Source organism: Arachis ipaensis, chromosome B5, assembly GCF_059453495.1.
Source record: "Arachis ipaensis isolate K30076 ecotype BB chromosome B5, ASM5945349v1, whole genome shotgun sequence".
NCBI lineage: Eukaryota > Viridiplantae > Streptophyta > Magnoliopsida > Fabales > Fabaceae > Arachis > Arachis ipaensis.
In genome coordinates, this window is record NC_142440.1 from 129,619,237 (window position 1) to 129,634,821 (window position 15,585).

At 33.7% G+C, this 15,585-nt stretch overlaps 1 protein-coding gene across 2 annotated transcripts; it reads right to left on the reverse strand.

The window, feature by feature from the left end:
- Positions 1–3,619: 3,619 nt before the first annotated feature.
- LOC107643930 (aminoaldehyde dehydrogenase 1, peroxisomal) lies at positions 3,620–15,585 on the reverse strand. Of its 2 annotated transcripts, XM_088487823.1 has the most exons (16): positions 15,263–15,455; positions 14,606–14,748; positions 13,892–13,972; positions 13,345–13,493; positions 12,385–12,477; positions 12,164–12,287; positions 8,908–8,952; positions 6,839–6,904; positions 6,624–6,690; positions 6,309–6,385; positions 5,920–6,033; positions 5,272–5,349; positions 5,038–5,189; positions 4,846–4,906; positions 4,615–4,721; positions 3,620–3,957 (listed from the first exon to the last, which is right to left on the reverse strand). In XM_088487823.1, the coding sequence occupies exons 1-16, from the start codon at positions 15,369–15,371 to the stop codon at positions 3,867–3,869; spliced, it is 1,557 nt and encodes a 518-aa protein (XP_088343949.1). In that variant the 5' UTR covers positions 15,372–15,455; the 3' UTR covers positions 3,620–3,866. The 2 variants fall into 2 exon arrangements, with proteins under 2 accessions (XP_088343949.1, XP_088343948.1); XM_088487822.1 differs by lacking the exon at positions 8,908–8,952 and having other exon boundaries at positions 15,263–15,585.

The window sequence follows — 15,585 nt, forward strand, 5'->3', positions numbered from 1 at the left end:
CAATGGGAGGGGATCCCATTGTAGAGAGAAATTCATCCATGATTGAATCCATTTCTTGATAAACCGCTTCCAAGTTTCCAACGATGATATGTCTTGGAGATTGCGCGCCCTCCTCAACATCAATATCAAGCTTCTTGGAAGAGTTCTCCATGATGCTACATTCCCATGGACTTTCAACATCTCCGAGATCTTCAACCACTTCTCTCCTTTCTTCAATGATTATAGGCTTCTCCAATTGTTCCAACACAAAATTGGACTCCTCCTTTTCCACCGAATTTTCCAATTTCTCCTTCATGCAAACCCCTAAAAATTATCCCCGGCAACGGCGCCATTTTGACGAATGGATTTTTGACGGTTTAGAATTTCACTAATGAAATCTCGTTGTAAAGTATAGTTTCTAAACCAATCACTAATCCTTTCATACAAAAAGTTGTTTGTCACAAGTACAAACCCCTAAAATTTATAAACCGAAGTATTTAAACCTTGGGTCGTTCTCCCTAGGACTTACAATGAAGTGTCTTGTTATCGGTTATGAGTTATTTTGGGGTTTCGGATAAGAAGCATGAAAAGTAAATGGCAATGAAAATAAACTAACAACTATAAAAGGCTCTTGGCAAGGTATGAAAATTAGAAGTCCTATCCTAGTTATCCTTTTCAATTGTGATGAGACTTGTTCATTGCTACCACTTAGTTAACCCTCACTAATTAAAGGAAAGTCAAGTGGATGAATCGATTTGATTTCTCAAGTCCTAATCAACTCCTAAAGGAATGACTAGCTTTAGAGGTTTTCAAATCAATTAGCAATCTATCCAATTATCAATCAACAAGGGAATTAGATAACTCAAGTGTCACTAATTACTCTACCTAAGCCAAGAGGAACAAAATCTATACTAAAATCCAACCAAGCATTTCATCAAACACTTGGAAGGCACAAAAGAAAAATATAGTAAATCAACAACAAGAATGAAATCTAACAACAATTATTGAAAGGAATTAACAACAACAATCAAGGAAATCACAATTATCATGAATTACCTCAAATTGCATTATTGAAAGAAAACCAAGGAACAACAATATATCCAAAACAAAATGAAGAATTACAATTATTAAAGCACACATCTAGAAAGAGGAAGAGGAGAAGATTAAGAATTGGTAAATGAAAAGTGAATCAAAGCATGAGTTAAACCTAGATCTAAGAAGGGAGATTAACCTAAACCTAATCCTAATCCTAGAGAGAAGAGAGAGCTTCTCTCTCTAGAAACTAATTACAAAGATAAAACTAAACTAATTGGTAACTAACACCTAAAGTATGAAAAGTATGAAAGTGATGAAAAATGATGATGCCTTCTCCTTAATCCTTCATCCTTTTATTCCTTTCCCTTAGCAATTTGGCGCCAAAAATGGGTTCAGAAACCCTCTCAAATCGCCAGGCACGTGTTGCATTAATGAGGTCATGTGCCAGCATCGGCGCGTGCGCGCATGGTACGCGTGCGCGTCCCTGGTCGATTCTGCAATGTGCGCGCGAGCGCCTTGTGCGCGTGCGCGTGCATGGCTGACTTTGCTTCTTTGACTTTTTATGCTTCTCTCCACTTGTATGCTTCCTTCCTTGCTTCCTTTGATCCATGCCTAGCCTATTTCAACCCTGGAATTACTAGCAAACACATCAAGGCATCTTATGGAATCAAACAGAAACTAGAATTCGCCAAAATAAGGCTTAAAAAGTATGTTTTTACACTTAAGCACAGTCATGGAAGAGATAACAAAACCATGCTAATTCTTAGGCTAAATGTGACAAAAGGTTATCAAAATGTTCTAAATTCAAGGCAAAACAAACCGTCAAATTGGGGTTTGTCAATGACGTATCTGGGGAGAGGGATAAGTCTCTTTTCTTTATCGCTATTTGTTTGGGTGGGCCTTCCTTCTGCTAGGGCCTAGTCCTTCAGAAGATTCCACCAGCTGTCAAGATCTCCTTAGAGGAGATCGGGGCACCTGATGGGCGTCTCATCGTACGGACGGGACGCGATTTTGCTTGATGGATCTCTGGCTCTTATTGGGTTGGACCAGAATAAAATCCAATACCAGCCTCGGGAGAAAGAGAAGGAGACCAAGAAAAAAAGAAGGGTATAAGTCAAACAAGCCTAGAAGATATCACACTTACACTCCTTTGCGAGTCTAACAAGTTGATGTCTACAGAGAGATCTCCCACTCTGAATAGATAGCACCTCCCATGCCCATTAAAAGTAAGAAAGGGAGAAATCCATCAGACTGCGAATACCACAAAATCTACGGCCTCTCTACCAACGATTGTTACGTCATCAAAACTGTGATTGAAAAGTTAGCTAAAGATGGTCGATTGGATAAATATCTGGTGAGAAGGTTGGACAACAGTAGCAGAAGAAAGAGAGATGAAGACCGACCACAACGAACTCTTGAGAGGCATATCCATATGATTGTTGGAGGATTTATAGGAGAAAAAATTACAAAATTCTCTCATAAAAGACATCTAAAAGAGATTTATCAGATAGGGGAGGAAACTGAAATACTCGACTTGCATGCAATAACTTTTACTAGGGAGGATGCTAAGGGTGTTATGCCCGAACACAACGATCCAGTAGTAAACACGATGATCCGGTAGTAAAATTAGAGTACTTCACTAAGTTTAAACACAGAGAAAATTCCATTTTTATAATGTATATTTTCGCCTTATAGAAATTAAATAACATATACTTTAGTCGATATATATGTATTATGAATATAATAATTTTAATTTATTTTTAATATTTTAACTTGTCACAAAATTTAATTTTTTTAAATTTTTTACATGTTTTATGATTTAAGGATAAAATATCAAAAATTAAATAAAACTTATTAATTTAATAATAAATATATTTGTTACTATAATCTTTACACAATAAAAAATTTTTTAACATTTTATTGAAGTATTCGAAATGCTTTATTTTTATGTCAATAATATATTTTTTAGGTATTCAAATATTTTTTAAATATTTAAATACTCTTAATAGTAGTAGTAGAACTGGTCTAAGTAATAGAAGAAATCGTTATATGCATTTAACATATGTGCTTTTGAAATTTATCACTTTAATTTTTATTATTTAGTGTTTGTAGACTTTTGAATATGGATAGTACAGTTGTTGATTTAATTTTGAGTTTTAAATTTGTATTTTTGGACATTGAAATAATCGAATTTAATTAGGAGGAACTCAATAAAATAAGAAAAATTAATATAAAAAGCCAAAGAATTCAACAAACAAAATAACATATAATAAGAATAGTGAATAAAAAATTGTGGGTGTATTCTATAGATAGTGGAATTGTGTCGTCTGAAATATTTTGAACATCATGTTGAAATTTGTAGTAACATAAAGGGATGTCCGATAACTATTTGTTTTGGGCCCAATTGGTTTTGTTGATTTTCTATGAGAGTTACTATGGAGGTCTTCTAAAAAAGGTGGCTTAATATTTGTATTGGGCTGGTGACTTATGTAGACATGATCATGTTGATGCTAATTTTGAAAATAACATATGTGAACACACTATTTTTAAATTAATCTTTATAATTAAGATAAAAAAAATCTTAATTTAAATTAACTTATCCACATTTATTACTCTAAAAACCTTTGTTGGTACTTTCTCATATGCTCATTATTCATGTACCAAAGAGTATTACAAACCCAGTACTTAACTATAAGTCAAATAAAGAAAACAATATCACAGTCAGCAAGCCCATAAAACATTATAAATATACGTATATTATTATTAGATCATAATCACAACTTTGAATGGGCCACACCTTATTCCATGAAAAGATCTAGAACTTGAATTTTATATCACCAATTTACATGGTATTACATCTTTGAAGGACACTTATACCAGCCCCACTGTTCATCAGAAATATACTTTGTGACTTGCTTCACACTCAGGAAATTATCAAGTCCCCTAACAAAAAAAAAAAAAAAAAGAAAGTATAAAAAATGAAAACAGAAAATCAGATCCATATTCTCAAATGATAAAACGGTCAAAATAGATGAATGCCGCATGTGTCTAGCATTGACTACGTTTGTGTGCTGAATCAAATCAAATTTTCAATAAAATCCAAATACTTCTGAAGTACCGCATCTGTACTTAAATAATTATTAGTCACTAAAAATGCTTAGGTCCGATTAGAGCAAGGCAAGCCTCTTACTTTGATATATATTAAAAAGGACATTCAAATTTACTTATGCAGTAGTTGAACTGAAGCGTATTTGTAAGTTGAGATTTTAAATAGAAAATAAAGGAATATAGAGAATGACTTCATGTATAAAGTAGAGTCCATTTTATTCTTTAAAACTTTTCTTTTCGTCTTCTTAACTCCGGCAATACCTCAAACGCCTAAGACACTCATAAAAATTACAATAATGTTTGGAAAATAATAAAAAAAGAGCCCAAATATTCCAAAATTATCTTATTTAGTGTTCATTCATTATCACTAGAATAATTGTGTTATTTTAGAACAAATATATAATTATAGATGTTATATATTATTGATGTTAAATTAAAAAAATAACTTTAATTTTTGCCTCCCTAGCATTACTGAAAAAATTAAGAGCATACCATTCTCCTAATTCGCGACCAAACCCACTACGTTTAATGCCACCCCATGGGGCTTGAATGAAAGTTGGTTGAGAACAGTTGATCCATACAATTCCAGCCTGAACAGCCTGCAGAAAAAGAAAAAATTGTTTAAAAAATAAAAACATAAAGTTGTATACTATTTTCAACTATTGGAATCGGATTATTTTGTTTTGTAAATATTATATTATGGTAATCTAAGAACATTCTTACCTTGGATATCCGCTCACATCTTTCTGGATCATTTGACATCACAGCTGACCCTAAGCCATAGCTGTCAAAGAACAAAGTAATTCAATTTGCCCCTAAGTGATTTTCAGCAAATTAAAAATCACCCTCACCCAAACACAATCTTAACAAATCATTATAAGATTGCAGAAAATTAAATAATGGTCATGAACTCACTGGGTATCATTTGCTAGTTCAATGGCTTCTTCCTCACTGCTAAATGTTTTGGCACAGAGCACAGGTCCAAAAACTTCCTCTCTCCAAATTTGCATTGAGGTACTCACATCAGTTATAATGGTTGGTTCAACAAAGTAACCCTTCTTTAAATTCTGCAAATGCCATCAATAATTCAGAGACAGGAAATTCTTCAAAGACATTCCCAATTGCAAGCATCGGAAGGTAATATCATACCTCAGGGCGAGACCCTCCGGTCAAAATTGTTGCACCCTCACTCTTAGCAGTTGAAATAAACTTGAGAACTTTTTGATACTGAATCAATCATACATTTCAAAATTTAGAGGATCCAAATTCCTAATAAATGCTTAAATTATTTAAATTGTTTTCAGGTTACAAGTCTAGAAAGAAATCTGAACCATAGGAACTACACAAACAATTGTCAAAGATAAATATCTGAAAAATATAGTCAACCAGGCAATAATTCCTTTCTCCTATATATTAAAACTTAATTCATTTTCAGTTTTTTCTCCTCCCTTAATTTTTCTAAATGCTACTTCAAACTCAATCACAACAACAACAACAAAGCCTTACCCCGCTAAATGGGGTCGGCTATATGGATCAAACAACGCTATCGAGCACTATCATGTATCATATCTGTAGTGAGAATTTGAAAGTTTTGTTTCTCGAAGTTGTTTAAACACTGATGTTAGACAATAGAATTCATAAGAAATTTAACAAGCCAAGTAAGAGCCAAACATAAGCAGTGTAACAGAACCAAAGAGGAACCATCACCTAAAAACAAATGTAAATGGAGAATATGACAATAAATATTTTCCTTATTTATTAAAATAAGAAGAACAGGAGGAGCCTAACATAACATACCTGAGCTTCGCTAACAATGGCGCCTAATTTGCAACCATCTTCCAAGGGATCTGAAACTTTGATGTTTTTAGCCCATTCCACAAGCCTATTCAAAAACTTTGTTGCTATATTTTCCTGAAACAATCAAAGTGTCTGTTTTAAGAAATTCAAAAAAAGAAAAAGAAAAAGGTAAACACAATTCCTACAAAGTTAGAAGACAAAATTCTACAAGAATCTACGTAAGTATCAACATTCCCATCCTCCCATTTATGAAGCAAAACCAAAACTACAACTGCTTCATGAAAATGGAGTAAAATTTATCGATTAAGCTTTTCGTAAAACCATTTATTCTACAAGTTTAAACTGTTGGGTAAAAAAACATGAATAGTTTTATATTTAACAAAACTTACATGGACAATAAGCCGAGATGTTGCACTACATATCTGACCATTGGTAAAGAAACAGCCCAGCATGGTCCATTCAGCAACTATTTAAATTAAATCATGGACAATATAAGTGATTCATAAATTAAATATCAAATTGTATATGATAGTATGTTTTAATCATGTAAGATTTTCTCATGACTCTACAATGACAAAAGATGTTCATAATAATTACGTTCTCCTTTTTAATAAACCATGACTTTCATTTTTTTGGTACACTAAAATATCAATGTATTTAAATGCAGGGAGTAACAAATCAACTATACTTGAGAAGTCACTTACCCTTATCAATGTCAACATCGTCAAAAACAATAATTGGACTTTTTCCACCAAGCTCTAGTGAAACAGGCTGCCAAGAAATCATAAATCTATATCACATGAACTTGGAAAAATAAATTTGAAAAAAAACATGTTTCCAATCTCTTCTGGGGTGTGCATTTTGCATTCTTCTTTATATATCTGAATAGGTAGAACTATTGCTTCTTAGAAATAAATACCTTGACTTGCAGAGCTGCAGCTTGCATAATTTTGCTTCCAGTTGCAGAACTTCCAGTAAAGGATATCTGTTGCAACAAATAAAAAATATCATTTACAACATAGTACCTTTACAAACTCAGCTAAATTTGCATGATATAGAAGGGGTCTACATGGGCAGGGTCGGGCTAGACCTGCACCAATCTAAATCTCATTTTTATTGGGTTATTTATAAAGATCTGAACAACAACAACAACAACAACAAAACTATCCCACTAGCTAGTGCAATGACATTATTGTACTCTATCATGTATCATGTTTATAATGAGATTGTTTACATTATATCTTTTTTGACCACCTCGTATATGATCTTGGATTTTGCTCTACATTTCGCCACCTATCTATCTTCCATCTGATCCGCCTTTCAAACTAGATGCTTTGCCAATCTTCTCCCCACATATCCAAACTACCTGAAATGAGATTCTACAATCTTTACAACAATAAGAACTACTCCAACTTCCCTCTTATATCCTTGTTCCTTATTCTGTGAGTGTTTGACAGCTCATTCATCTAAGTATCCTTGTGTCTGCCACACTAAACTCATTTTTAAGCTCACCTTTTGTTTGCCCAACACTTTGTTCCATATAACATAGCTGGTCTAATAGCAGTATGATTGTGTACTAAAAATATAAACCTTTTTTGTACATAATTAATTTTTATAATGACCTACAAACATGATCAAAAAAGAGTTAAGTTCCTCCTAAAGGTATTGGGTTAAAAGGATGGAACCCAAAAGAACACCTTGAGGAGTTGAATTTCTCTTTAGTGGGAACTATATTGATGGAAGTGGATTGGTTGGATTTGGAGTGTAAAGGTGTCATCTAGTTGAAAGAAAACCAAACTAGATGTCCCTTCACTAATGTCACATGTCAGGAGCTTTAGTTTAACGTGTGGGAATCAACTTCCTACCTTTTCAGTTAACAAGACTTGAGGTGACAGGAGTACCTAAAGATATTTTGGAAAGAGCAGTAAACCAAATATCATACTAAAACTATTGGCCAAGGGGTGTCCTCTTCATCATGGTTTTACACTATAAAAAGGACCCCAAGCCACCTCTGTAAGCAACCCTTTCATCCTCTTCTGAGAGTTTCTTTTCTGAAATCTTTTACTTCATCCTTCATCCTTCATCCTTCATCCTTCATCCTTCACTCTCACTCTTCACTTTCACCTTGATCATCTTCTTCTTCACAGATCTTGAAACCCTTTTCATCCTTTACTTCACTTTTCACCTTCACCTTCAACCAGACTTCACCTTTCACCTTCACTTTCAACCAGACTTCACTTTTCATCATTCATCCTTCACTCTCACTTTTCACTTTCACCTTGATCATCTTCTTCACAGACCTTGAAACCCTTTTCACCCTTTACTTTCGCCTTCACCTTCACTTTCACTTTTTCACCTTCACCTTCATCCTCTTCTGAGAGCTTCTCTTCTCTGTAAACCATTCATGTCCACTTTAAACAAAACTCATTCATCCTCTTGTGACATTAGTGGAGGTTTCAACACTTGTTCTCCACCTCTCTTTCTCACTATTAGTTTTTGTATTGTTTATTCGCCATTAACAGAAGTGTCTTCCTCACAAGTTTCATTACCCCTAATCTCTCACCTTAACTATTATTTTTCACTTAATCTATTTCTCACGAAATCCATCCGAATCATCTGGCGACTCCACTGGGGAGGAACACTTCGACGTGATGGCTAGAGATCAAACGAGGTATAGAACCCCCTCACCACCTCTGTTCGCGAATCTGAAGAATATGGAGGAAGACGAGAACACCCCAGTTACTTGTAGGGAGTTGACGCGTATTCTAAAAGTCAAAGGATCGTGAAGCTGAGTTGCAAGAGTTGGAAGGAAAAAGAGAAGTTGTGGGAAGCAAGATGAGAGAATATCACCGGAGACTGGCATTAACTTATGACAAGCACATTCAGTCCAGGGTGTTCCTAGAAGGAGATCTGGTACTAAAATCAGTAGACGCAGTAATGAGGAAGATGCCTTTACCAAAATGGGCTCCCAAATGGGAGGGTCCTTACATCGTTTCTGAAGTACACCCCAACGGACACTGCATCCTGCTGGACCTGGATCATGAAACAACCACCGGCCCCATCAATTTCAAGTACGTTAAGAGGTACCATGCCTAATTTCAATTTTAGGAGTTAGGATTTTAATTCCAAAAGGCTTCTTTATCAAGAGCCAATATTTATGTTATATTATTCTGCAAGCATCCTGCAATACATGAGAAAACTGCTTTAGCAATCATACACTCAAAATGTGAGTGATGCATCTTAAGAAATTTGCAGTACAAAATAGTTCCAAAAAAGTGAAGCGTCCCACCCTCCAAGCTCCTAAAAAGAGTTAAGCATAAATAGGGCAAGAAAGTTATGGGTACCTTCCTTTTTTTTTGGAACTGTTTCAAAAAAGTGAAGTGTCCCACCCTCCAAGCTCCTAAAAAGAGTCGAGTATAAATAGGGCAAGAAAGTTATGGGTACCTTCCTTTTTTTTTTGGCCTAGAAAAAAATGGCTACTGCTTTTCTTAAAATCATACACTCTCCCTGCAAAAAAAAATTAATTAAAATAAATTATTTTTATTTTTAAATATATATTTATGGTTACAAATGAACATTGCTCATAATTTTAATTCAATTTCTTTTTTATTTGTGACTTCGTTGGAAACGTATACAAATGAGGATATAACATCCAAAGTTGTAAGAAGAAAGATCTTTATCAAAGAATCCCTATAGCTAACTCCAAAATTAGCAACCCAATATACATGGAGCTGAGACGGGTTAAGACAAAAACAAGAAAAGAAGAAAAAGGGTCTTACCAAATAAAAAGAACAGAGCGAAGTTGAATGTGGGAGTGTCCTTTACCCTAAGAAAAACTCCCAATAGTTGAAGAAGATAGAGGATTTGGATGGTGGTGGTGATAGCAGTGATGATACTGCGCTGTGTAAAAAATGCCCTAGCAGATATGATGAGGAACACCTCTCCCCTACTCTTCCAGGTGTTCTCTCTCCTTATGTGTCTCTCCAAATTCAGGTACTCAAATTTAAAACGCGTCCAATTAAAAGGGTAAGAGTTTCTCCCCTTCTTATTTCCTTATATATTAAATTATTATATTAAATCAAATCATCCCTCTTTTTTCATACAAATAAATTATGAATATATTTATTTACTAATCTTATTTATTTATTTATTTTATTAATATTTAAAATATTTGCACAATAATATTCTTTTATTCATTTTTTTATGAGTACATAATTATATTCATATTACACAGAAATATTTATATTTAAATATTATAATATTTACAAATACATATTTCATTATGACAAAAAATCAATAAAAGAGGGGAGATTTGATTCCTTAGAGTTATGATATATTAATAAAAAAAACTTATTCTTGTTCTGTGAGTACAAAAAAGTTTAATGCAGCTTGAGGGAATACTTTGTACCCTCAAAGACTGCATGGGGGCATATGATTGTGTACTAAAAATATAAACCTTTTTTGTACATAATTAATTTTTATAATGACCTACAAACATGGTCAAAAAAGAGTTAAGTTCCTCTTAAAGGTATTGGGCTTAAAGGATGGAACCCAAAAGAACACATTGAGGAGTTGAATTTCTCTTTAGTGGGAACTATATTGATGGAAGTGGATTGGTTGAATTTGGAGTGTAAAGGTGTCATCTAGTTGAAAGAAAACCAAACTAGATGTCCCTTCACTAATGTCACATGTCAGGAGCTTTAGTTTAACGTGTGGGAATCAACTTCCTACCTTTTCAGTTGACAAGACTTTAGTGACAGGAGTACCTAAAGATATTTTGGAAAGAGCAGTAAACCAAATATCATACTAAAACTATTGGCCAAGGGGTGTCCTCTTCATCATGGTTTTACACTATAAAAAGGATCCCAAGCCACCTCTGTAAGCAACCCTTTCATCCTCTTCTGAGAGCTTCTTTTCTGAAATCTTTTACTTCATCCTTCATCCTTCATCCTTCATCCTTCACTCTCACTCTTCACTTTCACCTTGATCATCTTCTTCTTCACAAATCTTGAAACCTTTTTCATCCTTTACTTCACTTTTCACCTTCACCTTCAACCAGACTTCACCTTTCACCTTCACTTACAACCAGACTTCACTTTTCATCATTCATCCTTCACTCTCACTTTTCACTTTTCACTTTCACCTTGATCATCTTCTTCACAGACCTTGAAACCCTTTTCACCCTTTACTTTCGCCTTCACCTTCACTTTCACTTTTTCACCTTCACCTTCATCCTCTTCTGAGAGCTTCTCTTCTCTGTAAACCATTCCTGTCCACTTTAAACAAAACTCATTCATCCTCTTGTGACATTAGTGGAGGTCTCAACACTTGTTCTCCACCTCTCTTCCTCACTATTAGTTCTTGTATTGTTTATTCGCCATTAACAGAAGTGTCTTCCTCACAAGTTTACTTACCCCTAATCTCTCACCTTAACTATTATTTTTTACTTAATCTATTTCTCACGAAACCCACCCGAATCACAGTATGACAAAATTTACTCTTAAGTAATAAATGTACTTTTTTGTCACATAAAAAACTAGAAACAATCCGCTACTTTAACCAGTTTACTTGAATCCCATGTTTTACACCATTCTTGATTTCTCCACCATCCATTATAATACACCAAAGATACTTAAATCTCTTTACTTGTGGTAGGATGTTTTCTCCAATTTTTGCTTTTGTGTTAGTGTTTCCCCTCCTCCTGCGACCTTTCATTCCATATTATGTCTTAATACAGTTTTTGTGCAAACCATACACTTCTAAAGCTTCTCCCCACAAATCTAGTTTCTAAATAAAATCTTCTCTTGATTCTCCCAAAATGATGATGTCATCAGCAAAAAGCATGCACTATGGTACAAGTTCTTGGATATGCTAGGTGAACACTTCCAAACCAATTTGAATTGGACCATATTAGTTTGATATTAAATCAATATATATATAAGTTTAGACATTTTAAAATCAGATATAAAATTAAAACTAAAATATGTTATACAATACTAATACCAAAAATTATTTATTAAATAGAATATACTTTTGAAAGAAATATATAATTTTGGACTAAGACAAGCCTATCCAAATTGTGACCCATATCAGACCCAAATATTGTGCGGGATTAATAATACAAACTTAAACTTGACTTTATAGCTACATATAAATTTTTGGGCTAGACCGGATCTTGAACACACATAAAATTGCATTAGCTGCTAATGTAAGCTAATAAGTAATAACTGAAACTCAATCTCACCTTGTCTACATCAGGATGTGAAGCCAAAGGAGCCCCGGCTTCAGTGCCTAATCCAGTGATCACGTTTAACACCCCTGCTGGAAGACCTACTTCTTTGCATATTTCGGCCAACTCCAAACATGTCCTAAAATCGTAAATAATAATACAACATGAGAAGAAAGCCCAATAAAGAATCAAGTTAGTGATAGTTGAGATTTGTGAGAATTGAATTGAGATCATACACAGATGCCAGTTCAGATGGCTTCAATACTGCAGTACAACCAGCAGCCAGAGCAGCACCAACTTTCCATGCCGCCATTAGCAATGGATAGTTCCTATTACAAAAGATTTAACTCATCATTTCATTTTTCATTCAAGACATCAATTACCAGTGAATAAATGCTCAATTTAATCTTTATATTTCAGCATAAGTCATTGAAGTGTCACGTGGCACACTGGCGATGATGCGTGGCATGCGACGTCACTAACACACAAACGATTTTAAGATGGAAAAGAGCTTAAGGGACTAATTTTAACTAAGTTTTGAAGACTAAAATGACAAAAATTATTGACTAAAGTGACTACTAAGCTGAAAATTAAATATTTTCTATTTATTAGGATTCAGTTGTTAGAAAAATAAACTACAAGAGAACTGAAAGTGAAACTGTGATTATATTTACAATATATTTATTGTAAAGGAGGTAGAGTAGCTTGTTCAGCAAGCTACTATAGCAATTTCAAGTACTAGTTTCCATGTTACAACTGCCACTAACTGAATTACAACCATCACAGTCCAAGTGTATTTTAATCTTAGTGTACTCTGGCATCTCATATCTACACAATTATAAATGATATGGATGTCAAGTGACTAACTGACTAACTGAGGCTGTAAATGAAATGATTACCTATGTAATAAACCGTAACAAGGATCAAATTTCTGATTAATTTTACAGCACTAGGTGCTCAATTGAATATTTTTTTTACCATATTCAATTAAACTGAAAATGATTTTGGAAAGTCCAAAACCATTTCACAACTAAATTGGCAGGGGTATCCAATTTTCCACGTGTTTCATGAGCCAAAGTCAAAAACTAATATTCACAAAATTTATATTGGAGAAACAACAAAAATCGTATATAACTTTATGTAGCAATTTTTTGAAAAAATATAATAGGAAATTAAAATGAAGGAGCAAGAGATACCATGGAGTAATCAACGCAACAACACCAATTGGCTCCTTGATCACATAACTCTTGAAGTTCTCCATAGGAAGAGACACATGTGCCTTTTGCTTTGCATCCAACCCTTCAGCAAGTTCAGCATAGTAGCTAAAACAACCAATAACATCATCCTACAACACAAAAATAAAAAGTAAAATTCCCGACAACAAAATGAAATAAATGAGTGAAGTACCAAATTTAAGTAGAAATGTGAGTCGCAAAATTACCCATATTTTAGATAAATTTGACAAATGAATAAAATTTTGTGGGTATGTTATAGCATTTCTTGGAACATTGGTTGAGTTGTCTTCTTATGATTTCAAGATTGTGGATTCAAGCCATGGAGTCAGACACTAATGTAATTATTGCATTATCACGAGATGCTTGTGCACTGGACTTCCCTATAGCATTTTTATTATAGCATGTGAATTTTTGTCCTTTAATTTCATGGGTATAGTGATTTTATTACTTCTCTCTGTAGTTGAAAACACATCAATCATTGTTTGTTTGCCAGTTTGTCAAATATTACCATGTCGGCTGCTGCTTCATCAAGCGGTTTCCCATTATCAGTAGCTTCAAGCTTTGCAAGCTCATCCTTTTTCTCCGTTATCTGTCACAAACAAAAGTGAGTTCTCATGAAATCCATAGATTACAAGTTACAACATGGGTCAATCACACTATTAACAAGAATTAATTCTCTTATTCTCACACATCAAATCTTACCCTTCACCATCACCCCACGCTCTGCTTATTGTATCAATTAGCTAAGCAATTAATAAGAAATTATTACTTTGTTAGATTGTCTCATAAAAAGAATGTGATAATAAGTAATTTAATATTAACACAATAAAGTAATTCGCTTATTGCTGTCTTGAGTCTTCCACTTTAACTATGTTTTTAATCCAACAACTTAAGTAGTTCTAGCAATAAAAATGTTAAAAATGAGCACGTTTTCCTTGCTTCCAAAAAGCCAAAGATTGACTCATCCTTGGCATGGTTGGTAAGATCTAACCCTGAGACAATAAAAAAAGTAGACACGATTTTGAGAAAATGTTTAGGTGATATTTAAAATTCTAGGCGTGAATTAATTTAGTTCCTAAAATTTAGAAAATAACATCATTTATTTTTGAAATCTTATGGACTAAATTGATTCATATTAAATTTCAGAAGACTTTATTGGTTCATACCCCAAAATTTTTCAATAACAAAAATAGTGAAAACAAAAAACATTGCAAGATGCAACCTTTGCAGCAATGGCTCTAAGATATGTAGCACGAAGAGAGCCAGAAGCCGTTGACCAATCTTTTCCCTTGTTCCGAGACAGTGCTCTTCTTGCAGCATCCACCGCAAGTTCCACATCTTCCTTAGTAGCTGCTGGGATATCCCCTGAAATAACAATTTAATTTGCATTATTTGCCACAAAAGTTATACAAATGATTATTACGATGATGCTATCTTACATTATGCCTATATGCCTATATGTGATTATTGATATAATATATAATAAACAAAAAATGAGTAAAGTGATAAAATAAAAAATTAATTACTTTTGACTTTATAATTTTTTATTGTTTGTGAGTTTTATCGTCTTAATTTAAGAATGATTGGCTATTTATTTTTTTATTTTACTCATTTTCATTTAGAATTTGATCCAAAAAGTGATATTTTTTTAATTTTTCACAATACAAAAGATTAATCCGTCATGGATTGGAGCTGTATTTATTTGTTATTAATTAATGATACTTTAGTAAAAAAATTGTAATTTATTCTTGATCTTAAAATTCCTTAAATATTTCGTAAATAACCAAAGTACTGATATGTGAACCATATGCTGCAATGCAATGGTAACAGTAAAAGAAAAAAAAAAGGAGGAAAGAGTGTATGGAATAGGGAAACAAACCTATGATGAGTTCAGTGGAAGGGTTGATGATTGGAATTCGGTTGTTGAGGAGAGGGGCTTTCCACTCTCCATCTATGAAGAGCTCTCTTCTTGGTGTTGAGATCGCCATTTTCTTCCTTGCTTTCTTTCCCCCACTCTTATCTGTCTCTGTTTCTAATAACTAGCTTCTTGGAAACGGATCAATAATAATGATTGTTGACGATATTAATATATTATATTTAATAAGGAGATTGAAGATACGTCATGTAATGTGATCATGTTCATGGTGGTGGACACCTTAGCTTGTATCTTTTTCTTTTCTTTTCTTTGTTTTTTAGTGGTCC

Excerpts from the sequence above, each read along its gene's own strand:
- LOC107643930 (XM_088487823.1), bottom strand. The coding sequence starts at position 15,371 with ATGGCGATCTCAACACCAAGAAGAGAGCTCTTCATAGATGGAGAGTGG. Across the intron at positions 6,691-6,838 it reads CTGCAGCTCTGCAAGTCAAG|CCTGTTTCACTAGAGCTTGG; the intron begins GTATTTATTTCT and ends ATTTCTTGGCAG. Across the intron at positions 5,350-5,919 it reads CCATTGTTAGCGAAGCTCAG|TATCAAAAAGTTCTCAAGTT; the intron begins GTATGTTATGTT and ends TGATTGATTCAG.